The 27351-nt window shown below is 40.1% G+C and overlaps 1 protein-coding gene across 1 annotated transcript in view; it reads left to right on the forward strand.

Moving 5' to 3' along the window:
- Positions 1–27103, forward strand: part of TET2 (tet methylcytosine dioxygenase 2) — a 91755-nt gene extending 64652 nt beyond the window's left edge. Inside the window, 4 exon segments of the mRNA XM_044302514.1 lie at positions 3527–3616; positions 3761–3898; positions 20461–20815; positions 23732–27103. Of these exon segments, the coding sequence (XP_044158449.1) occupies positions 3527–3616; positions 3761–3898; positions 20461–20815; positions 23732–25089 (1941 nt within the window). The 3' untranslated portion in view covers positions 25090–27103.
- The last annotated feature ends 248 nt before the right edge of the window (positions 27104–27351 follow it).

Here is a 27351-nt window from a genome sequence, read left to right on the forward strand (position 1 = left end):
CTGCTTCCCAGTTGCATCTTCTTGCGTACCAGTGCCAAAAGCCTTTAGCACATACACAGACTTAGGCAGCATAATCTGTATTTGAGCAGAAGAAGAGGCCATCAGGGAGGTGGTCATATGGGGTGTATGGGATTTAATTTGCATCTAGGGGTAAGAAATGACACTTTTAAAATTTGACATGCAAGTACTCATCACAATATGCAATTTCTGAAATTTCTGCAGAAAGTGGTTAACCCCTTAGGAAGTACAAGTCCCTTTCTCTGACGATTGGCATTACTGTTATATGCCCTGTTATATTAACAAATTCATCCATTACTATATTTTTTATGAATTATTTCATGATTATTCATTACTATTTAGTAATTAAATTTTTTATGATATTAAGTGCTATGTGTTCTTTGTACGTTATATACACTGACCAAAAATATAAACACAACAACTTTCGGTTTTGCTCCCATTTTGCATGAGCTGAACTCAAAGATCTGAAACATTTTCTACATTCACAAAAGACTCATTACTCTCAAATATTGTTCACAAATCTGTCTAAATCTGTGTTAGTGAGCACTTCTCCTTTGCCGAGATAATCCATCCCACCTCACAGATGTGGCATATCAAGGTGCTGATTAGACAGCATAAATATTGCACAGGTGTGCCTTAGACTGCCCACAATAAAAGACCACTGTGAAATGTGAAGTTTGATTACACAGCACAATATCACAATGTTTGAGGGAGCGTGCAATTGGCATGCTAACTGCTGGAATGTCTACCAGAGCTGTTGCCTGTGCAATGAATGTTAATTTCTCTACCATAAGCCGTCTCCAAAGGCGTTTCAGAGAATTTGGCAGCACATCCAATCGGTCTTACAACCACAGACCACGTGTAACCACACCTGCCCAGGACATCCACATCCAGCATATTTAGATCTATGATCGTCTGAGACTAGCCATTTGGACAGCTACAGCAACAATGGGTTTGCATAACCAAAGAATTTCTGCACAAACTGTCAGAAACCGTCTGAAGAGGCTCATCTGCATGCTCGTCGTCCTCATCGGGGTCTGGACCTGACTGCAGTTCGTCGTCGTAACTGACTTGAGTGGGCAAGTGCTCACATTCAATGGCATCTGGCACGTTGTAGAGGCATTCTGTTCACGGATGAGTCCCGGTTTTCACTGTTCAGGGAAGATGGCAGACAGCGTGTGTGGCGTTGTGTGGGTGAGCGGTTTGCTGACGTCAACGTTGTGGATCGAGTTGCCCATGGTGGCGGTGGGGTTCTGGTATGGGCAGGTGTATGTAATCGACAACGAACAGAGGTACATTTTATTTATGGCATTTTGAATGCACAGAGATACCATGACGAGATCCTGAGGCCCATTGTTGTGCCATTCATCCATCACCTTATGTTGCAGCATGATAATGCACGGCCCCATATTGCAAGGATCTGTACACAATTCCTGGAAGCTAAAAACATCCCAGTTCTTGCATGGCCAGAATACTCACCGAACATGTCACCCATTGAGCATGTTTGGGATGCTCTGGATCGGCGTATACGAAAGCGTGTTCCAGTTCCTGCCAATATTCATGGTGTCTAATCAGCAACTTCCTTGATTTGCCACATCTGTGAGGTGGGATGGATTATCTTGGCAAAAGAGAAGTGCTCACTAACACAGATTTAGACAGATCTTTGAGTTCAGCTCATGCAAAGTGTTAATATTTTTGGTCAGTGTACATTTTCTAGGCATTTTTGACTGATATGTCTAAGTAAATTAGGAAACTAATTCCTGGAAATATTTATAGCAGAAGATAGAACCCTACCTTGAAATGTGTAAATGTACCAATAGATGAAAAAAACTGTGAGCACTGTCTATTACAAATGACATTCACACTTACAGTGTATTATGCATTTGCCGGATATTGATCATAGATCTATTTGTGATTATGGGTTGTATGACTTGAATGAGCAACCTAATCTGACAGTATGTCAGGTTAACTGCTAGTGTTCAATGATGCCACCTAAACAGCAGGTAGCATTTCACTCCATTTATGGTCCCTAGGGTGTTTCATTTTGTAATGGAAAAAAATGTAATGTAAAATCTTTGCATACTTTGCTTACGCCCCAAGTCTCAGTATTGTAAAAGATATATATGCCAAATTTGGATAATATTTAGAGGTTGCACACTTTGATCAGTTTTGTAAAAATAGGCAAAAAATTAGATTTTTCAATGTTAATTACTTTTATTGGGAAAACTATAAATCACAAACTTAAAATAATATTAAAACTAGACACGAAGATTAATAGGTAGGCAAAACATGTGTTATATTAATCAGCTTTGAATGATGCAATCCCTTCTTTTGTTAGCTTGGTGACGACTTTTCTGTGATGCTCAACTACCCTCAACAAGAATTGTTTTAGTTGTTCGTCCCTGACCGCTTTGTTAAACTTTTTTTATCAGAGCAATTCCTCTTTCTGCGGTATCATTGACCACCTTAAGAGCTTTCACATGGCTTCTTAGAGAATCACTGCAGTATTCTGTCACATCGTGGATCCAAAACAATTCAAAGAACGTCTTTGTTTTATCAGTAACGAAATGGCTCAGGTCTTTTCCTTCAAAAACTAGGTTTTTACCATCTAATCGTTTAATTTCCTTTTTCTTTGCAGGTTTGGTTTCTATTTTTTAGTCATATTTTCCTTAACAGCCAGAGTAATACGTTCGTCCAAAAAAGCCAATCCTACGTTTGTTTCTGACAGATACCAAAGGTGTCTCTTAGCAACTGTGAGAGCACGTTTTTTTACATCTGCATCTGGGTAAGTGCTCAGAAGCTGTAGCATATCCAAATCATTCTTTGGAGCCCATCGAATTACAAGTACCTCGTGCAAAAAGCGAACATATATGAGGCTGACAAAATGTGCAACCTATTTGATTCCTTTCAATTCTCGTTGAGGAACATTCAACTATTTAGTGAAGAGGCCAATTTTAAGTGCATATATTGCCTTTGCCATCCACCTTGCTTGATGCAGAGCCCCTGGGATCCTGAAACTGAAGCTGTTTTTAGACCAACCTCCTAGGTACAGGAGTGAGAGTAGTAATTAAAGTGATCAATGTGTGCAACCTCTAAATATTATCCAATCTTCTTGAAATTTGGCATATATATCTTTTACATCACTGAGATTCAGTGACAATTAAAGCTGCTAGTTCCCTGCAGCGGGAAACCTACAAAATGGTAGAAGCGTGGTGTCGCTGTGGATTCAGACGCTATCAGAGTGACAGGCTCCAGCAATGGCTTGTTGGTGTTTCCAACCTGCTAACTGGTTTCATCTCAGAGACTTATTGAATGTACGATGAGCTTCTTCATGACTCATCTCCCTATCCACTGTTTCACAGAATACTCCTCTAAGCTGAGGATCGATGAAATATACCTCTTCATTTTTAATTATCAAAATTTTTTCTTAACTGTAAAGTCACGTCTTCCAATAAGTAATTTTGAAAACATTAAGACAGAATTTAATATTTTATGTGATCTAATATAGGAAGAGAAATTGGAAGACAGTCTTCAGAACTTGTCAACCATGATAGCACCAATCTACAAGAAGCTTGCACCAGATGCCTATAATAACCAGGTATGTAATATTCTATTATGGGTGAGTTGACTATTTAAGGATACAAAAGGATATGCACACAGGTCTACACACAACTTATGAGCAATATTAATTGTTCTCTGTTTCAGAAGGATTTCTCACTAATAGATTCTCATTACATTGTAGATAGAGCATGAGCACAGGGCCCCAGATTGCCGACTTGGCAAAAAGGAAGGTCGCCCTTTCTCAGGAGTTACCGCTTGTTTGGACTTTTGCGCTCATTCCCACAGAGATCTGCACAATATGCAAAATGGCAGCACACTGGTAAGTCAGACTGATTGGACAAATAGGGGGAGATTTGATCCCCTGTACGCTGGAAGGAGATGCGGCTAGTTTATTAAGAGGAAGATGCCTATTAATAAACTAGTTGCATCTCTGGCCTTCCGTTCACCAGAAACTAAAAATGTATCTGTAAATATAATGATGCTCAAAAAATATCAACATGTGTAATAGACCTGTGCCAGACTGTGATATATAAATTTAGCAGGGGGCAAATATATTTGTATCTATATACAGTATATACAGTGAGAAACAGAAGTATATCAACACCCTGCGATTGTGCAAGTTCTCCCACTTAGAAATCATAGAGGGGTCTGAAATTCACATTGTAGGTGCATTCCCACTCTGACAGACAGAATAAATAAATAAAAATTCAGGAAATCACATTGTATGATTTTTGAAGAAGTTATTAGTCTTGCACTGCTGAACATAAGTATTTTAACACCTGAGAAACAGCAATAATTCTGGCTCTCAAAGACCTGTTACTGTGCCTTTAAAAATTCCACCTCTACTCCACTTATTAATCTTTTTTTTTTTATCAACTATGTTTTTATTGGCAAAACATTCACATAGCCAATATAAGAAAGTTAGGTACATCAAAATAAGTAAGAGTGTTACAGCTCCATGTTAACAATGTCAGCCGTTATCAAAGACAGACAGATAATGCGACAGTTAAATAGCCGATTTGTGCGGCTCGCACACATAACAAATTAAAATGCAAGCACATAGGAGCAATATCAGAGCAAAAAAGGATAGTGATTGAGGGAAAGAAAAAGAAGAAGTGAAAAGGAAGAGAAAGAAGGAGAGAGAGGGGGGAGGGAGAGAAGGGGGGGGCACATTTCAATTGAGCATGCTGCAGAAATGAACTGCTCTGACTACTGAAGATGTTACTTGTTCAGTGGGCAATAGGAGGAAGACAACCAGGGCCTCCAAATCAAGAGGAATTTGTGGTGGGATCTAGATGATCTACTGCACATCTCTTCAAATCTGCAGATTTGGCCTATTTTCTCCAACTACTGATCCACCGTGAGGGGGGGGGGGATGTACTGTATCTAGCCATCTCAAAGGGACCAGGGACTTGGCCGCCATTAGTAGGTGGGTTGTTAAGTTTGAGGAAGAAGGTCTATAGTTTTCCGTGACACAATCTAGAAGTTTACCCCTTAAATCATTTATCACTCGTTCCACCTCTCCCCAAAAAGGTCTAATTAAGGGCAAGACCACCCATAGGTGGGTGAGCGACCCAATCTGTGTTTTGCATCTCCAGCATAGGTTTGTGAGTGATAGGCCATGTGTGTAAAGGAACTCAGGTGTCTTATACCACCTAGAGACAATTTTGTAGTGGGATTCCTGAAGCAGAACACACCTGGAATAATCATGGGAGTTTTGAAGTATGTGTGATTTTTCAGCATTTGTCTAGGTGATATTCAGTTCTTTTTCCCAAAAAGCTATATACCCCGGTATGCCGGTGTCCAGGATATCTCTACAAGTATACAACAGTTTTGACAGCTTCTTTTCACGGCCTTCCGGGGTTAATATAGAGGACTCGAAGGTCGTCAGTTCCCTAAACGGGCAGAATCTACTTATAAAATCTCTACAGCAGCTATTAAAATGAGCTATGTGCAAGAATGTGAGTGAGAATCTTGGTAAACATTTCTTCAAACTCGCAAAATCTGGAACCGCTCTGTCCGCAAGGAACTCCCTGACCGAAAGATGATCCAGATGGTCCCACATTGGTCTAAAGGATGTTGAGTCTTTCCCTACAACCACAGGTATCAAACTCACAGGAAGCAACGGTGAAGGTGTTGGAGCAAGATGTGGGGCAAGGGTTCCCCAGGTGTGTGAGGCACCTCTAATCAGCAAACCAGCTTCAGATTTAGCATTCCGATTATTGGGTTTAGGGGGAATCCACAAGTTTCTGAGCGAGTCTCCTTTTAGAATGTCTGACACTCCTGCCCTCATGGAACTATAATCAGGAATTGAGGTTAATTTCAACCATTGGCCTAGTTGTATTGCTTTATATAGGGTCTGAACATCGGGTAAACCCAATCCCCCCTTGTTTTTAGTTTTAGTTAACAATGAGTGAGCCAGACGTGGCCTTTTTAATTTCCACAAGTATCTCGAGAAGAGAGACCTCATAGACTTAAAAAAGGATTGGGGTAGTGCAATTGGGAGTATCTGCAATTTATAAGTTATCTTGGGTATTACATACATTTGTATAACATTCTTCCTGCCGATCCACAAAATTAGAGGTAAGTCATACTCTGTCAAGGTTGACTGAACATATTTCAGAAGAGTCTTAAAGTTGGTGTCATATATTTTAGATGCATTAGGTGGAATATGGACCCCTAGATATTTAATAGTGGATGTGGCCCAGGCAAAAGGAGAGGCAGTTTTGAGTAATCGGACGAGCCGCTTGTTAAGTGATATATTTAAAATCTCTGATTTTGAAACGTTAACTTTAAAGTTTGAGTCCTCACTAAACCAGTCAAAGATCTCTACTAGCACAGGTAGCCCCTTCATGGGGTCAGTTAGTAGAAAGAGTAGATCATCAGCAAATGCTAACAACTTAAGCTCACCTTTGAGGGTGGGAATTCCACTAATAAGCATTAGTAGCATGGCTTCCATTGCCAGAATGAACAGCAAAGGGGACAGTGGGCATCCCAGACGCGTGCCATTCGTGATCAAGAAAGGAGAAGATAAGTGCTCATTGACTATTATAGAAGCTGACGGTTGAGAATATAGAGTAAATATCGCTTTCAGGAAGGGGGTTGAAAATCCAAATTTGAGTAGGGTAGATTTCAGAAACAATGTAGTAGTTATTAATAGGGTGGGCACTCTAATATCTGGGTCACAGAGTAGGCAACGCGGCAGTGTTTAATTGACAGTAGTTTATTTAAGTATCACCCAAACAGATCAAATTCTGCTAAAAATAAGCTAAAAATAATGTATCTATAAAATTGATAAAATTTAGTAAAAGTAAATATACTTGATAAAATATATTGTGGTATGTCCACTGGTAATAGTATGATATGGCCTGGATGTACTGACCAAGGATCACATATAATATCCGTAAATTCTAGTTTGTGCAAGCTATATTAGCAAGTATATTTATTCTCTGGAACAACAGTCTCCTTTACCTCCACATAATCAAATAAATGTAAAATAAGTGACCAGTGCATAAAATATAAAGAAAGCAAAATTAAGTGATAAACATACAAATTTTGTATTAAAGTGCATTAAACTAGAAGTGTTCAATTAGTTGCAATATTGTGCAAACGTGCAAAATAACTGTGGAGATTTATCCTCAAGCTCAATCTTTCTAGATGTAACAAAAGAATTGCAGCAAAAAAAGGGGTCCTGAGAAGCGGCTTGTTATTCCAGCATATATACTCTATTATGCAGTATGTCAGTCCGGCGAATCTCTAGTTAATAGCGCTATAGAGCGCAGCAGCGATAGTTGGTACAATGTATCAGTCCGGCCAATCTCTAGTTGGTACAATGTATTAGTCCGGCGAAACTCTAGTTGGTGCCGCTATAAAGCGCAGCAGTAATACTTAGTTGTTTCGGCAGTGGAGCTATTGGGCGATCTTATGTGCACATATAAACATTTATTTTGTTACTCACATGCGGGCTTTCAGCCGTCTTCACCGTGGCGTCCCACGTGGTGGAGGTTCTGGGTAAAGTGTAGCGCTAAACACCAAGTAGCATACGGCCTGGCTATTTTAAATATAGGGTCCTCTGGTATGTTACCGTATTTCTACCAGGTCCTGGTTGTGAGTAACAGTGCTAGTGATGTTCGGTCAGCTCCGCTGCAGGTTCACCTGGATGTCCTTAATTAGGGTACGTGCTCCACCTTTCTTTTAGTGCAGTCACGTACAGAGGTGTCTATTTAGTGTCCATAAAGTTTTTGAAGTCCTGGAAAGCGCTTTCTTCTGTCCAATATCAGGTGGCAAACTGTTGCGGTTTTTTAGTCAGGTCCAATTGGTCCACGCCAGACGCGTTTCGAAGGGTATCCACCTTCTTCCTCAGTGGCTCTGTTGGCTCTGACTAGTTTGCCTTCTTTTTATTCATTGTAGTTGACGAGGAATGCTCTAGAGAAAGCCTGGAGAGGATCAGGAGGATCTGAATGTCTCAAATCCAGGTTAACATTAAGTACGGTATTAATGCGGTTTATATGCGTTTTCATGTAAGATCCTGCGTTTTCTTATCCAATACATGCCAGAGTTCTTCTCAGCCATTAACCATACTTGGTTTTATGCATACTTGATTGCATTGTCCTTTTATATTAATAGAAGTACATAATTTACTGCAGTATAAGTTTATATAAAAGAACTGTAAGATCCTATTGTCACTTGATCTTGATACAATTCTAAACATTATATATTCATACAATATCTTATAAATAATAATAATAGAACAAGGAAATAGATTTAAAATAAAAATAAAAATAAAATATATGAATAAAATTATGTATAACATTTTTTACATTTTTAATAATGCCCTAACTATTGGACAACTGTTTTGGGGTAAATTAAAAGGTTTTTTTCGTATGGTTTAAAATATTTATTTCCATATTCATCATATTCAGCGAGATCCATCTAGAAGGTCACAGCAGAAAACCTTTTTAGCACAGAACATTTTCTTTGGGGGACTCGTTGTGTGACCCCAAAAGTTCTTTAGTCAGAGGAGAGCACTGGAGATGGATGACAATCAGATTGAGTGATGCTAGAGGCCTAGGGTGACTAGATGGTATAGGAATGGAGACCTGCAGCCCAGGAGGGGTCATAGTGCTGATAGACAGCCCGACTAGTACCCCTCGTGGACCGAAGGCGTCCAAACCCTCACAGGAATCCGAATATTTCCAATTCGGCATTGAGCCCAGCCGGAGCCAGGCTGCCGAATTCAAAAATTCTTCTAGATTCAGCCCTAGACATTCGGGCGCCACGGTGAAGACGGCTGAAAGCCCGCATGTGAGTAACAAAATAAATGTTTATATGTGCACATAAGATCGCCCAATAGCTCCACTGCCGAAACAACTAAGTATTACTGCTGCGCTTTATAGCGGCACCAACTAGAGTTTCGCCGGACTAATACATTGTACCAACTAGAGATTGGCCGGACTGATACATTGTACCAACTATCGCTGCTGCGCTCTATAGCGCTATTAACTAGAGATTCGCCGGACTGACATACTGCATTATAGAGTATATATGCTGGAATAACAAGCCGCTTCTCAGGACCCCTTTTTTTGCTGCAATTCTTTTGTTACATCTAGAAAGATTGAGCTTGAGGATAAATCTCCACAGTTATTTTGCACGTTTGCACAATATTGCAACTAATTGAACACTTCTAGTTTAATGCACTTTAATACAAAATTTGTATGTTTATCACTTAATTTAGCTTTCTTTATATTTTATGCACTGGTCACTTATTTTACATTTATTTGATTATGTGGAGGTAAAGGAGACTGTTGTTCCAGAGAATAAATATACTTGCTAATATAGCTTGCACAAACTAGAATTTACGGATATTATATGTGATCCTTGGTCAGTACATCCAGGCCATATCATACTATTACCAGTGGACATACCACAATATATTTTATCAAGTATATTTACTTTTACTAAATTTTATCAATTTTATAGATACATTATTTTTAGCTTATTTTTAGCAGAATTTGATCTGTTTGGGTGATACTTAAATAAACTACTGTCAATTAAACACTGCCGCGTTGCCTACTCTGTGACCCAGATATTAGAGTGCCCACCCTATTAATAACTACTACATTATTTCTGGTGATCGGGGTACGACATCAGGGTGGAGCACCTTGCCAGCTGGAATCAGGGGTGAGCCGACCTGTACTACAATTTTACAATTACTATTAGCGTACCCAATAAGGTCAGAGCTCCCTCTGCCTCTATAATGGATATCTGGACTCACATAGAAAGCAAACGGCAGAAGGTAGAGACATATAGATTTGATGATTCAAGTGCTCATGACTTAAATAACATTGGATACGAAAAGTCATTAGAAGATATCTTTAGAGAACTTGAACCATTGCTGCTTAAACAACTAAGACAACAGTGGGAAATCAAGTCGCTGAAATTATGTATTGAGGAGAAGAGAATTCCTAAGGGATTAATGTTATCCAAAATCCCTGCACAAGATTTGTGCAATGAGGAATTTAAGAAAGAATGGGAAGCACTACTACTCTCCCAATCCATAATGTTAGTGCAACTGATTATTAAAAGGAGATGTAAAATTTTGGAAGAGTTAAACGAGAAAATAAAACAAATTAAAACTGTGGTCGATAAAATACCAGCCAGTGAGGAACTAACTATGTGGCAGGAACGTCTATGTAAAAGTCTTGATAAAATGGAGTCAGAGATAATCAATAGGAAAACTAAGAAATATAGATATAATGCTAGATCAACAGAAGACCATAACTATAGAGCCAACTCGCAGGAAGGAGATCCAGTTATTAGAGCCCTGGACCATCATGACGAAAATGATTACCCTCCTAGATATACTATCCCTGTGAGTAATAGATTTGAGACATTCAACTATAACCATTTTTTAGACAGGACTCCACCCCATCACAAGACAAGAATAAGACAGAGATCACAGACCCCCAACGACAAATATGTCCAACCCCAACAGTCAGGAGCAAACCACAGTATGAGAACCAGACACAGATCACGTTCACTATCCAGAGATCAGATTCACCGACAGGCAATGCCGACACATACATACAATTTGAGGAACAGGCCAGAAGATCAAGAGCCACAACAGAGGACCAGGCCCCCACAGAATTACAGACATCAATATATACCCAAACATTTGAGAGAGGGAACACAAAGGTATCAACGGAACCCAGATCTAAGAGAAAGACACGAAGATCCCAAAGAAAAAAGAGGTTCTTACAACAAACACAGATAGTTGAATCAGAAGCCATAGTAAACCTCAGTTCCGTGGTCTTGACTGATTCCCAGATAAGACTACTCAATAGGGACCTCAAATTTGCACCGACAGCAAAATTAAATAAATTTGACACCTATGCGGGTATAGAAAAATTTGTGAGGAAACTCTGTTTGAAAAAATATTTCCTGAAAAATCCCATCTTAAAAAATACAGCTGAATGTGAAGATATCGAGATCAAACACACATCGCTCAGACCTAAATCAAAAAAGTTCCCAAGACAGGAGATAGGGGTTGAGATCGCCACCTTTAGAAAAAACATAGAGACAGACCTGAGAAAGGTACCCGATAAACAGATGAGGAGGAACAATCTGTCCATACAGGAGATCAAAGCAATTAAGGAATTACAAAAATTAAAAAACCTTACTATTCGTCCCGCCGATAAAGGTGGAGCTATTGTTCTCCTGGAAACGACCAAATATAATATGGAGTGCCTGAGACAACTCGCAGACACTACAACTTATAGGCGGTTGAGAAAAGATCCTACAGAAGATTTCTCAAAGATATTGAACAACTATTGTAATAGAGGACTTGAAGATGGATTACTTTCTAGGCAGGAATTTGACTTTATCTTGGGGACACAACAGAGGCTACCTGTGTTCTATTGCCTGCCTAAGATCCACAAAAGTATGATTGATCCACCAGGTCGCCCTATAATCTCGGGTATAGGGTCTTTGACATCCAATTTGTCCCAATACATAGACCAACTCATTCAACCAATAGTGAAAACCACTCCAGCGTATCTGAAAGATACCACTCAGATTGTCCAGATTCTGGAGAATCTGAAGGTGGAACCACATTGGCTGATAGGGACCTTGGATGTCCAATCCCTCTACACCGTGATCGAGCATGAACAAGGCACCAATAGCATGAGTCTACAATTGAGAAATCATGGTAGCCTCAAAGAGAAGCAGATTGATTTCTTGGTGGAAGGTGTTAGACATATATTAACACACAACTACTTCTTCTTTGAGGGGGAGTATTATCTCCAGATACGGGGCACTGCCATGGGCACCAGATTCGCCCCCAGCTATGCCAACCTTTTCATGGCACAATGGGAGCAGGAGACCATCTTACCCAAGCTGGGGTCGGATCTGGTGCTCTGGCAGCGCTACATCGATGATATCATTTTTATTTGGCAGGGAGATATAGCCGGCCTCCACACCTTCCTAGAAGAAATCAATACAAATATATACAGTCTGAATTTCTCTCACAATATTAATCAAGAATCAATTGAATTCCTTGATTTACGGATCACCACTCAGATGGACCACTATGTGTGTACCACATTTCAGAAGAAGGTGGCTAAGAACAGCTTCATTCTCTTCTCAAGCTGTCACTTACCCTCTTGGCTATTAAATATACCAACTGGCCAATTTCGAAGAATTAAGAGGAATTGTACTAACCAGTCAGAGTTTGAGGAAGAGGCCCTAAATATGAAAGAGAAATTTCTGTCAAAGGATTACCCTGAGACAGTAGTAGAGAATGCTCTAAAAAAGGTCAGATTGATGGATAGGAGAAAATTCTTTGAAACTAATAAAGAGAAGATTGACAAGCCCGAAGAAGATGACAAATTCCGCATTATACTGCCCTATAACTCACAGCACAAGAAGATTGAGCAAAGTATTAAAAATCATTGGCACCTAATACAAAAAGACAAAATTATAGGTCCACTAATCCCACCAATACCGGAGATAGTGTACACGAAGGCCCCTAATCTAGGTCTGAAGGTAGCACCATCAATAAAACAACCAACAAGAGAAACCGGTTCCATTAATAAATGGTTAAATAGAAGTGGGTTCTATAGATGTGGATGCTGTGTGAACTGCAGAAATACATCCTTTGCAAAGAAGACCCAGCGGGTAAAATCAACACAAAATGCCTTTGAAGTTGAGATAAAGACTCTTCTCACATGTAACAGTTCAAACGTCATCTACATCATAGAATGTGCATGTGCGAAACAATATATAGGCAGGACGAAAAGATCTTTAAAAATTAGGATAGCGGAACATATAAACAACATTAAAAAGGGGTATGAAAAACATGTACTATCTAAACATTTTAAAATGGTACACAATCAAGACCCTACAACTCTGACCTTTGCAGCCTTTGAGCAGATAGAACGTAATTGGAGGGGAGGCAACCATATTGCCCGAATGTCTAGGGCTGAATCTAGAAGAATTTTTGAATTCGGCAGCCTGGCTCCGGCTGGACTTAATGCCGAGTTGGAAATATTCGGATTCTTGTGAGAGTTTGGACGCCTTCGGCCCACGAGGGGTACTAGTTGGGCTGTTTATCAGCACTATGAACCCCTCCTGGGCTGCAGGCCTCCATTCCTATACCATCTAGTCACCTTAGGCCTCTGGCACCGTTCAATCTGGTTGTCATCCATCTCCAGTTCCCTCCTCTGTCCAAAGAACTTTTGGGGTCACGCAACGAGTCTCCCCAAAGAAAATGTTTTGTGCTATTGCTTCATAGATGGATCTTGCTGGATATGATGAATATGGAAATAATATTTTAAACCATACGAAAAAAACCTTTAATTTACCCCAAAACAGTTGTCCAATAGTTAGGGCATTATTAAAAATGTAAAAAATTTTATACATAATTTTATTCATATATTTTATTTTATTTTAAATCTATTTCCTTGTTCTATTATTATTATTTATAAGATATGTATGAATATATAATGTTTAGAATTGTATCAAGATCAAGTGACAATAGGATCTTACAGTTCTTTTATATAAACTTATACTGCAGTAAATTATGTACTTCTATTAATATAAAAGGACAATGCAATCAAGTATGCATAAAACCAAGTATGGTTAATGGCTGAGAAGAACTCTGGCATGTATTGGATAAGAAAACGCAGGATCTTACATGAAAACGCATATAAACCGCATTAATACCGTACTTAATGTTAACCTGGATTTGAGACATTCAGATCCTCCTGATCCTCTCCAGGCTTTCTCTAGAGCATTCCTCGTCAACTACAATGAATAAAAAGAAGGCAAACTAGTCAGAGCCAACAGAGCCACTGAGGAAGAAGGTGGATACCCTTCGAAACGCGTCTGGCGTGGACCAATTGGACCTGACTAAAAAACCGCAACAGTTTGCCACCTGATATTGGACAGAAGAAAGCGCTTTCCAGGACTTCAAAAACTTTATGGACACTAAATAGACACCTCTGTACGTGACTGCACTAAAAGAAAGGTGGAGCACGTACCCTAATTAAGGACATCCAGGTGAACCTGCAGCGGAGCTGACCGAACATCACTAGCACTGTTACTCACAACCAGGACCTGGTAGAAATACGGTAACATACCAGAGGACCCTATATTTAAAATAGCCAGGCCGTATGCTACTTGGGGTTTAGCGCTACACTTTACCCAGAACCTCCACCACGTGGGACGCCACGGTGAAGACGGCTGAAAGCCCGCATGTGAGTAACAAAATAAATGTTTATATGTGCACATAAGATCGCCCAATAGCTCCACTGCCGAAACAACTAAGTATTACTGCTGCGCTTTATAGCGGCACCAACTAGAGTTTCGCTGGACTAATACATTGTACCAACTAGAGATTGGCCGGACTGATACATTGTACCAACTATCGCTGCTGCGCTCTATAGCGCTATTAACTAGAGATTCGCCGGACTGACATACTGCATAATAGAGTATATATGCTGGAATAACAAGCCGCTTCTCAGGACCCCTTTTTTTGCTGCAATTCTTTTGTTACATCTAGAAAGATTGAGCTTGAGGATAAATCTCCACAGCTATTTTGCACGTTTGCACAATATTGCAACTAATTGAACACTTCTAGTTTAATGCACTCTAATACAAAATTTGTATGTTTATCACTTAATTTTGCTTTCTTTATATTTTATGCACTGGTCACTTATTTTACATTTATTTGATTATGTGGAGGTAAAGGAGACTGTTGTTCCAGAGAATAAATATACTTGCTAATATAGCTTGCACAAACTAGAATTTACGGATATTATATGTGATCCTTGGTCAGTACATCCAGGCCATATCATACTATTACCAGTGGACATACCACAATATATTTTATCAAGTATATTTACTTTTACTAAATTTTATCAATTTTATAGATACATTATTTTTAGCTTATTTTTAGCAGAATTTGATCTGTTTGGGTGATACTTAAATAAACTACTGTCAATTAAACACTGCCGCGTTGCCTACTCTGTGACCCAGATATTAGAGTGCCCACCCTATTAATAACTACTACATTATTTCTGGTGATCGGGGTACGACATCAGGGTGGAGCACCTTGCCAGCTGGAATCAGGGGTGAGCCGACCTGTACTACAATTTTAGATTTCAGAAACGCCCAACTTACTCCATCAAACGCCTTCTCTGCGTCTACCCCGAGAAGGACCATTGGGATGTGTGAGGAGTGAACGTGTTGTATAGATGTCAGAAGTTTAGCAGTATTAGTCCTTCCCTCTCTGCCTGGGACGAAACCTGATTGTTTCTCCCCTACTCCCCTATGAGATGTGGGAGCAGAACCTTAATCCGGGTAGAAAGGAGTTCAGCCCAAATTTTAATATCTAAGTTGAGAAGGGAAATAGGCCTATTTTTGCCTTCCTTAGCGATAAGCGGAATGTGTGCTTCTTGTGACTGTTTGGGTAGGAATTCTCCTTTCAATAAGGACTCACACAATTTGGTGAGTTGGGGTGTCAGGATTTCACTAAACTTTTTATAATAGAGCAAGGGCAGGCCATCTGGGCCAGGGCTCTTGCCCAGAGGAAAAGAGAAAATGATCGACTGTACCTCCTCCTCAGTCACTGGAGTTAAGAGAATTAACCATTGCCTGATCTAGGCTTGGCATGTTCAAGTCCTTCAGAAAGCCATCAATTATCTCTTGTTTGGAGGTAACAGTGTCTGAAGGTTATTCCTTCTCAATATTATATAGGGCTGAGTAATATTGTCGGAATACCTCCGCTATCTCCAGGGGAGATGAGGTCTTTGTCCCTGAGTGGTCAGTGATTTCATGAATATGCTGTTTCGCTAGTTCCTTTTTTAGTAGGGAGGACATACGTTTCCCACCTTTGTTTCCATGAGCATATAGTTTATACCTATAATGAAGGTATGCCTTAGCTGATTTATTCTGGAGGGAAATTAGTTTTTTTCTTAGAGCTTTAAGTTCAGAGTGTGTGCTTAATAACCTAGTGCGCTTATGTTCCTTTTCTAACCCTGCTATCTGTTCCAATAGGGTGTCAACTTCTTTTTGTCTGTCTCTTTTAAGTTTGGACCCCCAGGAGATAAAAATGCCCCTAATAAAAGCCTTATGAGCCTCCCAAACTACAGGTGTAGAAGGGCCTGAATCTACGTTATGGATGAAGTAACTAGCTAACTGGGATTTGATATCTTCAAAAGCTGTAGTATTCTTTAGTATACACTCTTTAAGCCTCCATCGACATGTTTTGCGCGGGAGACCCGAGATGTTGAGGGACAAGTGTACCGGAGCATCATCTGAGATTGAGATAACTGAGATACCTGTGGTTGTGAGGCACGGTAGTAGAGACTTGTGGACCAGTAGATAATCAAGTCTCTGATGTGAATTGTGCACATGAGAAAGAAGAAGTAGTCACGGGCGGAGGGGTTCCAGGTGCGCCAAGCATCTACAAGAGAAAGTTCAGCCAGTTTAGACCGCAGTTTAGCTAAAGCCAAGGTAGAGATAGAGGATTTATTAGTAGAGGAGTCCAACAAGGGGTTAAGAGATGTGTTTAGATCTCCCCCTAGTATGTTCGGACCTTCCGCAAAAAGCTGTAATGCGTCCAACGCCTTCAGGAGCCAGGGTACTTGGTCCTGATTGGGAGCATATATGTTTGCTAAGGTTAATTTTGTTGTGTAAATCTGGGCCCTTAGGAATAACAGACAACCCTCAGAAGCCAAGTATTGTTTTGTGATCTTCAGCAGAAGAGACTTGTGTATGGCTATGGACACACGTTTGGAGGCGGATGTAGGATGATACGAGTTATACCAACTGCTAAAAAGTTTAGTAGGTAATTTAGGTATTTTGGTCTGCTTAAAGTTTGTCTCCTGTAGGAAGACTGAGACTATAGAGGCCTTCAGTTTCTTTGCAATATCAAGAACATGATACCGTTTGTTAGGGGTATTTAGTCCTCTCACGTTAAAGGACACTATTCCCAGGTCACTCATTGTCAGTCAAGTCCGGGTCCCAGTGAGAGGGCAGATAGCAACGATTTGGGTGTGATAAAAATGTAAGAAGTAGAGATGTGCAGCTAGTCACCACAAATCCCTGAAGTTGAATAGAACTAACAAAGTCTATGAGCTTTATGGAGCGTATAGTTCGTGCCCTCTATGAGATGTGAAATGGATGAGGGAAGAGAGATAAGGAGGTGAATAAAGAGGAAGGACTAAGTACAGGTGAGTATTAAAGAGAGGAGGTAGAGAAGACAGTAGAAGTTCTAGACAGTAGAGTCTATCAGGAACTAGAGGAAGAGATAATAAACAATAATCCTAGTAATTCAATGAAAAGTAGATTGACCTAGGAAGGTCAAGTGAGGGATATGAAAATTATATACGATTGTATATGATAGGGGGTCGGTCAGTTTGAGTGGTGTGCCTTGACCTGTGGCATACACCCACATAGCACTTTAACAGAAAGCAAACGTTTAGAAGTATAGAACAAAGAACCTATAACATAAGGGGGGGTACCCCATTCAGGAATGCTAGTGGTGGGGCAGTTGAGGAATGCCCTTACTCAGCTGGTCAGAACGGTGTGGACCATTCAATCAAATGATAGTCACACCGATGACCAAAATAGGTTTGTCAGGTAGTTAGTTAAGTGCGCCCACCCTTCAAACTGACCCATGTGATCCGAACATTTAAAACATTACTGCACACTTTAGCAGGTCAGAACAAGTCAGAACAAATCAGAACAAAACCCTGCCAGGGTTAGTAAGAGACCATCAGGACACTTAGTTTGAGGTATCTAGGGACAACTAAGAATGAGGATAAAAATGGGAGGGGAGGGGGAAAGAGGGGGGGGGTATGCAGACGGAAGATCTTATTCAAAAGCAATCATGGAATCACATTCAAATGCATGTTATGCAAACAATTGTATAACGCTACCCCCAGGAGTCCAGTCGAGAACTGCATAGATTGGATCATCACATGCCGGTTCCTGGGGTCACCAGTTCTTCGATTGGACGCATAACCGGAGAGTATATTAACATTATGAGCTCCGCAGGAGCACGGGATTGTAAGGGGGGGGGGGGAATGGGGATACATAAAGAGTAGATAATGTATAAGTTACGGAAAGGCATATCAAGCATGATACTGTAGGTGTCCGAGGCGCAAGATCAGATGAAGGATGCCTCTGTGTCCTCATATGGCAGTCCACATGCTGTACACTGGCAGTTCAACTCAGCGATCAGGTGTCAGCTCGAGAGGTTTCAGATATGGAAACCAGCACACGTGGGACGCTGTCAGCAATGTGGTGTAGACGAAGCTCCTCTTGATGATCTGGATCTCTGGGGGTTTGGACGAGTCACAGTGATCCACTCCTCCCGGTTGGGCAAGGGAGGTAAAGCAGCCACGTCCATCTCGAGTGACCAGGAGGGTATGTCCATCGGATCCATCTCTAGCTTCGCCACGCTTCTTCAAGGTCTGAAGGGGTCTTTATTATAATGCGTCTGTTGCCTTTCAACACAGATATCCCAAAGGGAAACAACCATGAGTATTGCAAGTCTCTTGCTCTCAATCGATCTAGCAGGGGTTTTAGCATCCTGCGTTTCCGCAGCATTGATGGTGCTATGTCTTGGTATAGAGTGACTTCAGCATTACCATAGTGTATAGGAGCTTGTTCTCTCGCCGTTTGTAATATCAAGGCTGTGTCTACGTATGGCAATAAGACACATATGACGTCTCTGGGTGCCTCGTTGGGTTTGGGTCTGGGTCGGAGAGACCTATGTATACGCTTAATAACAATTTTGTCTGCACGTTTAGGGCCTAGCAGGTTTGCAAATATTTCCTGGGCGACTTTGGGGAGAGCGTCACTAGCCCAGGACTCTGGTATCCCGTTAAAACTGATGTTTCTCCTGATCCTCGATCAGGGTGAGAGCAGTGTTAACGTGCCCCTCTAAATGCTTAGATCTGGCTGCTAGAGTCTCTGCATGCGAAGTGAGGCTAAGGCCCGTACTTTCCAAGGCCTCTGTTCGGGTGCCGATGGCCTAAAGGTCTGCTTTGATATCTGCAAGATCTTCCCTTACAGGCTTAAGAGCCTGCAGCAGGGTTTCTTTCAGCACATTTGCCGTGAGTGTCTTTTCTCGGCTTGAGTCCTCATCACTGCTCGAGGCTCTCTCCTCTTCCCGCTCTAACTGCGAGCCGAGGTCCTGCGCCATCTTGGAGGGAGATGTGGCGGTCTGTTTATGGCGCTTTTCAAAAAATTCTGCGACACCCGCCTGGTTTACTGTTGGTCTTCCAGGACCTCTGCCTTCTCCCTGTTGATATTGGCCAATTTTGCCAAATTTTCAGACGGAAAAATAGGTATTCCAGGCTATATGAGTGTGTGTGTGGCGGGAGAGCTCTGTCTCACACAGCCATACCAGTCCGCGACCAGGCTCTGCCCCCACTCATTAATCTAACTTAGTAGCACCTATCTGAGCTCTTTAAAGACACCTGTCCACCACACAGTCAGTCAGATGCCAACTTATACCATGGGCAAGACCAAAGAGCTGTCAAAAGACACCAGAGACAAAATTGTGGACCTCCACACGGCTGGAAAGGGCAACAGGGCAATTGCCAAGCAGCTTGGTGAAAATAGATCAACTGTTGGAGCAATTGTTAGAAAATGGAAGAGGCTAAAGATGACTGTCAGTCTCCCTCGAACTGGGGCTCCATGCAAGATCTCACCTCTTGGGGTATCACTGATGATAAGAAAGGTAAGGAATCAGCCCAGAACAACAAGGGAGGAGCTGGTCAATGACATGAAGAGAGCTGGGACCACAGTTTACAAAGGTCACTGTCGGTAGAACACTACGCCGTCATGGTTTCAAATCATGCATTGTACAGAAGGTTCCCCTGCTTAAGTCATCACATGTCCAGGCCCGTCTGAAATTTGCCAATAAACATCTGGATGATCCAGATGAGGCATGGGAGAAAGTCATGTGGTCAGATGAGACCAAAGTAGAACTTTTTGGTCTAAACTTCACTTGTTGTGTTTAGAGGAAAAAGAAGGCTGGGTTGCATCCCAGGAACACCATCCCTACTGTGAAGCATGGGGGGGTAACATCATCCTTTGGGGGTGCTTTTCTGTGAAGGGGACAGGATGACTGCACTGTATTAAGGAGAGAATAAATGGGGCCATTTATTGTGAGATTTCTAAGTGGGAGAACTTGCAAAATCGCAGGGTGTTCAAATATTTCTGTTCCTCACTGTAAGTTATTGACAAGGATTTCTTATTACAACATTTTTTTACATTTTATGAAGAGTCGAATCCTTCTATGTATTTATAAAAATCACTCTGCAAATTATTTCCATGCAATAATCTTATTTTCCCACTGCCCTTCAGGTTTGCACTTTGACCAGAGAAGACAATCGTGAAACTGGGAAAATTCCCCAGGATGAGCAGCTGCACGTTTTACCTCTTTATAAAGTCTCTAATGTGGATGAATTTGGCAGCACAGAGGCGCAGGAAGAGAAGAAAAGAACAGGTGCTATCCAGGTCCTAAATTCTTTTCGCAGGCAAGTGAGAATGCTGGCAGCGCCCGTGAAAACCTGTCGGCAAAAGAAGATGGAAGCCAAGAAGGCAGCAGCTGAAAAACTCTCAAACTCAGAAAATGGCCCAGGCAAAGGAGAAAAAGAGAAATCTTCTCGTTACAAGAATGCACATTCTGAAATAGCTAACCATGAAAAACAGCTTGCAGGTAAGGAAACCACCTATTCCAGAAAATCCAGATGTAGCAAACTTTAATTTAAACTGACAATAAAAGGCTATTAACACCTTCAGGACAATTTTTTTAAGATTGCATTTTACTCAGTTTAAGCGAAAAATCCATTTTCTCAGTTGGTAAAAAAAAAATCTGAATTTTTTGTGATACATGTGGTTAAACAATCAGTCTATGTGAACACTGTCCCTCACGGCTCACTGTACAGACGACTTATCTGAAGCCTTCGGAACTAACAGAACTCAGGAGGAACAGTCTGGAAATAGACTGATTTTTAACCGAATGCATCACAAAATCTGCTGACAATTTTTAATAAAGACCAATTTAATAAATATATTTTTAGCCCAAAATGAATAAAATGTAATCATAAAATAATTTCCCCGTAGGTATCCATAGCCTTTAACCCAAAAGCCATTAAAAAGGACCAGTTGAAATGTACCTAAATCTTTCCTTATACATTATTAAAACTTATTGTAAATGCCATAAAATTATATATTATATATTTCATTTTTAATTTTTTTTCCAGTGAAATAGACACCTAAAGTTTAGGTGCCTATTGTGCTTTAGAATCCATATGCTATGCCAGGCTTCAGCAGAGTGTGCACAGGCAGAGATAGCTATGTAACAAAAATAAAATTTCTTTGTGATCTCAGGAATGTGAAATAAGCAGCAGTCCCAATCTCATCGGAGTAAGTCCCTTCTCTAATAAAATCACCAGAAAGTACATATATATGGGTCCATGCTACAGAGATAGCTATGTGATGGTTGACATCCTTCCTTATACAGTCTACATGCTCAAGCAGGGAAGGCTATTAAACCAAAGTATGCTAATCCAAATTACACTGTGCTTCTTCTCTGTTCTGCCCTCAGGCATGGCAATATAAGAGAACAGATCTGCTTTTAATGAAGCTATATTAGGCGTGTTTATTCCATTCTTCTTGTTACTCATCATAAGAATACAACAAAAATACTTGAAAACCTTTTTCCATAACTGATTCTGAGTGTCCATTTTGTTTTAGCTTTTGGTGCAGTCCTGGTAAGTTCTTTCAGAATTATCAATTTAAGGGCTCATGTACACAACCATGGTTTGGGTCCGCATCCGATCAACATTTTTTCCGGGTTGGATGCGGACCCATTCACTTTAATGAGGCCGCAAAAGATGTGTGCTGTCCACATGCTTCCACTGTGTGCTGTCCACATCCACACGTCCATTCCGTGCTGTCCGCAAAATTATAGAACAGTCCTATTCTTGTCCACATTATAGGACAAGGATAGGCCTGTTCTATTAGGGGTCGGCCATTCTGTTCCGCAAAATGCGGAATGCACATGGCCAGTATCCCTGTTTTGCAGATCTGCAATTTGCGGACTGCAAAACAGCCAATGGTCGTGTGCATGAGCCCTAAAACTGAGCACATTGGGGCAGATTTACTAATCCTATAGATGGCATAATCTTAGGCAGTCTAGACATGCAAGAAATGTATGCTGGATGATAAATTTGGTACTTCGCTCGACACTTTTGTCTAACTATACACCAACCATGAGTTGGCTTAGTTTGAGGCAGACTTTTATGCCAAAATTTTATTGCCATTTTGGTACAGAATGTCATGTCACATAATAGGTCACACTCACTTTCCCAAAAAGAAACACCGTTTTTCCCTTCTTAGGCTAGGAATTTTGATGCACCAAATTGTGCCACATTCTGGCACAATGTAAGCCAAAATCTAGGCATATTCACATTAGTAAATGTGGGCCATTTTCTGAGTGTCTGTAACAAACATAAAAACATAGAAACATAGAATGTATCGGCAGATAAGAACCATTTGGCCCATCTAGTCTGCCCAATATACTGAATACTATGGATAGCCCCTGGCCCTATCTTACATAAGGGATGGCCTTATGCCTATCCCATGCATGCTTAAATTCCTTCACTGTATTTGCAGCTACCACTTCTGCAGGAAGACTATTCCATGCATCCACTACTCTCTCAGTAAAGTAATACTTCCTGATATTACTTTTAAACCTTTGCCCCTCTAATTTAAAACTATGTCCTCTTGTAGCAGTTTTTCTTCTTTTAAATATTCTCTCCCCTTTTACTTTGTTGATTCCCTTTATGTATTTAAAAGTTTCTATCATATCCCCTCTGTCTCGTCTTTCTTCCAAGCTATACATGTTAAGGTCCTTTAATCTTTCCTGGTAAGTTTTATCCTGCAATCCATGTACTACTTTAGTAGCTCTTCTCTGAACTCTCTACAAAGTATCGATATCCTTCTGGAGATATGGTCTCCAGTACTGCGCACAATACTCCAAATGAGGTCTCACTAGTGCTCTGTAGAGCGGCATGAGCACCTCCCTCTTTCTACTGGTAATGCCTCTCCCTATACACCCAAGCATTATGCTAGCATTTCCTGCTGCTCTATGACATTGTTTGCCTACCTTTAAGTCTTCTGAAATAATGACCCTTATATACTGAGGTTAGGACTGTATCACTGATTTTATATTCTGCTCTTGGGATTTTACGCCCCAGGTGCATTATCTTGCATCAACATTAAATTTTAGTTGCCAGATCTTTGACCATTCCGATAGTTTTCCTAAATCCTTTTCCATTTAGTGTATCCCTCCAGGAACATCAACCCTGTTACAAATCTTTGTGTCATCAGAAAAAAGACACACCTTACCATCGACGCCTTCTGCAATTTCGCTGATAAAGATATTAAACAACTGTTACTGAGACTATTAAATATAGCTTTGAACCACACTGGTGATCGGTTCTTTGGTGAAAATATCATTGCATGCTAATACGCAGTTCTTAAAAGTGGTCATACTGAATATGATAATGTTAATTAAAAATCTGTTTATTTTAGCAAATGCATTATTATTATTTTTTCTTAATTGCAGATCTTTTGCGAATTTCAGGACAAACCATGCAACCGGGCTCCATTCCTAATATTGGCCACGCAGACCCCATTAATTCATTTCCTACAGCAGATCAAAACAACCCTTATGCAAGAATCACTAACCTGGCCAACCCTTATCAGAATGCCTCCACCAATTTCCCAAGCTCTAATCACATGGATCTTTTTCATGCTCCTCCAAACTCAGCAGTTTCCTGTGCCTCCACACCAATGAACCCTTACCAAGGATCTTTAAATCAAAGTAGTCCATGTCCTCCGTATCCATGTAATGGAAATATTCCAATGGAAAATTGTCCTCCATATCTAAGTCATTATCCTCCACCTCAACAGCATATGTTTTACAGGTTTAAAAACCAAGATCCAGCGGCTAATTTAAGCATGCCTCCAGTTCAGTCCTTGTACCAGCAGAGGTTTGCAAACAAATATATGAATTATGGAAACCAAAGCACACAAGTTGAAGATTTTAATAGCTGCAATCTGAAACCAAACTCTGACCCCATGGGATCATTTAACCCTTACCCTGTGCATCAAGGAGATAATCACTTGATTGAAGGTGTCTCAAAGCAAAACCCCAACCTTAGTAATGCTGATTACAATTCTCTAAGTAAGAATGGTGATTACCCTCTTCCACACTCCTTCCGGGCTCATGAAACCAATGCATCCATGGGAGGCAGAGCAGGCCCTCTGCACCTTCATGGTAAAAATAGTGACATGCATTCACATGTAATGAATGGGATACCTGAAATGCTTCCAAGTCTTAATGATGACAGAACTGCAATGGGAGGTCTCAGTCGAGTTAATGGTGCTAATGTTCAGGAAAAACTACCACAGGCCTCAGCAACTTTCCAAGAAGACCCACAAGAAGTGTGGTCAGACAGTGAACAAAGCTTTCTAGATCCTGATATAGGAGGTGTGGCAGTGGCCCCAACTCATGGTTCAATTCTCATTGAATGTGCAAAGCGTGAGCTCCACGCAACAACCCCTTTAAAAAATCCAAATAGGAATCACCCTACTAGGATATCATTAGTGTTTTATCAACATAAAAGCATGAATGAGCCAAAGCATGGCTTAGCATTGTGGGAAGCAAAGATGGCAGGCAAAGCCAGGGAAAAAGAAGAGGACTGTGAAAGGTATGGTCCAGATTATGTTGCTCCAAAATCTTACAATAAAAAGGCTAAACGGGAACCTGTTGAACCAACCCATGAGCCTGCTGAACCAACTTATCTACGTTTCATCAAAACGCTCACACAGAGGACAATGTCAATGACCACAGACACACAAGTCACCACATCTCCATACGCCTTAACACGGGTTACAGGTCCTTACAACAGATACATGTAGTCTGTTGGGTTACCTCACATATTTCAGATTGGTGCACCATTTTCTGATAGGCTTGTTCATTCATTCATTGGTTGTGTGGAATGCTGTGTGTGACTGAGAGGGGACAGTATTTAGCTAAACATAAATGTGATCTATGGGAGAGAATACCAGCAAAACCAAGAAAAGTTATCGGCACCATCATATATATCTTCTCTGACTAACAGGTCACAGAGTATGTCAAAGAATACAATCACCCTATGCAAAGGTGTTCAACAGATATCAACAGGTTTACTGGATGAAGAAAAATAGTATTTTTTATCTTTGACCATACAGCATTGTACATCTTTGACCACTTTTATATTAAAAAATGTCAGTAGGAGCCAGAGATAAATTTGCTGTAGTATAACAACATCAGGAATCTTACAAAGACCTTGCGGTGCTGACTTCTTAATGTGCTAAATGATACTGGAATTGCAATTTTTTTTTAACCTACGTTATAATAGCTTAATAGTGACCTCCAGTGTACTGAAGTGATGTAGATACACAGATCATTGTTTTAAAGAAAACACTGAAAAAATTTGGACATTTAGAAAAATTGGTGCTATCATATGGGTCTCTATGAATGCTTAATGCCTTGAAAGATTAATATCATTTAATGAGCATACATAAATTAAACACATTTTAAAAATGAGAGAAAAAGTACACCTTTACATACATTTTATTGGTTTGTTTTATATATATTCTGTCACATACTAATTTACAATTCATAACATTTAATGATCACAAATGAAAGTCTACTATATAACCCACTATATCCTGCATTGCATAAATTATTTGTATATACTATGTTTTTTTTCTTAAATTAATCAGAAGGAAGGTTTATTCCTTAAAGAAGCACTTCTGCAAAAAATATCTGGCTCGTTGGATGGCACATGATGTAAGCTGTAATGAAAGGAAATACTTTTACTGGTGGCTGAACCACTCTGTTCTGGTCCTCTGCTGTATCATGTGATCAAAATTCGGACTCTCCAACTGACACAGTATCTTACGGTCTGGACAGGAAGGCCACTCTGTTCATTCACAGTCTTAAAGGAATGAGTAGAGAAACTGACTTCCTGTCTACACAGTAGACTGTATCAGTTGAAGAGTTGGTCACACGACACAGCAGAGGACCAGAAGGGAGAGGATAACTCACAAATACAGCCACCAGTAAGAGGATTACTTGCACTACAATTTAGATCATGCACCTTTCTAATGGGACAGAGAATAAAACATTTTGTAGGAGTGCTTCTTTAAAGTATTCTTTGGTGCTAACCTAAGCCAAATACACAACAGTACAAAAAAAAATGTATTGTTCTTGTGTTCATATAGGAGTAATATGATTCTTAGCATGAGAAGTTTTAGAGCAGATTGTTCCTAATCTAATGCAAAATATATATATACAACACGACGTCATCCATATTTTTTGCAGATCCACGTTTTGCAGACTGCAAAATACATATGGTCATGTAAATGCACCCTAAAGATTATTCTGATTAATATGTTAATATTATGAATTTATTTATTTAATGATGCACATGCCTAATTTCAGAGTAGCTGTACTTTTAGGGCAGTTTCGTCTTTAGCTAAAGGTAAAAGAAATAATGGAGAAATATACTAAAACTGACATTTTATACACCTGTCTTAGTATACTCTCCTCTGGTACAGGATGCACCAGAAGCTAAAATCTACTCCATGTAAGAGATGGGGTAGATTTCAGGTTTAACTTACACCAGTTTTCCAGCGTAGGTTATATTAAAACCACACCCTCCTGTCCAAGCCCTGCCAACTTTTTAGAAAAGAGTTGAGCGTGGCATAAAGTGGGGAATAGGTGTCAATCTTTGTGCAAAATAGGTCTTGTACAAAAATGTGCAACCATAAAACTGGTGTAAAATCATTAATAAATTCTCCATACAGATTATTTTAATTGGTTTTTTTAATCCTAAGTTAACCACACTATTTACATTACTAGAACTTTGGTTTTAATGTGGTGATATATGTACAGACGTGGACAAAATTGTTGGTACCCTTTGGTCAATGAAAGAAAAAGTCACAATGGTCACAGAAATAACTTTAATCTGACAAAAGTAATAATAAATTAAAATTCTATAAATGTTAACCAATGAAAGTCAGACATTGTTTTTCAACCATGCTTCAACAGAATTATGTAAAAAAATAAACTCATGAAACAGGCATGGACAAAAATGATGGTACCCCTAACTTAATATTTTGTTGCGCAACCTT

This window comes from Bufo gargarizans, chromosome 1 (genome assembly GCF_014858855.1).
Source record: "Bufo gargarizans isolate SCDJY-AF-19 chromosome 1, ASM1485885v1, whole genome shotgun sequence".
Lineage (NCBI taxonomy): Eukaryota > Metazoa > Chordata > Amphibia > Anura > Bufonidae > Bufo > Bufo gargarizans.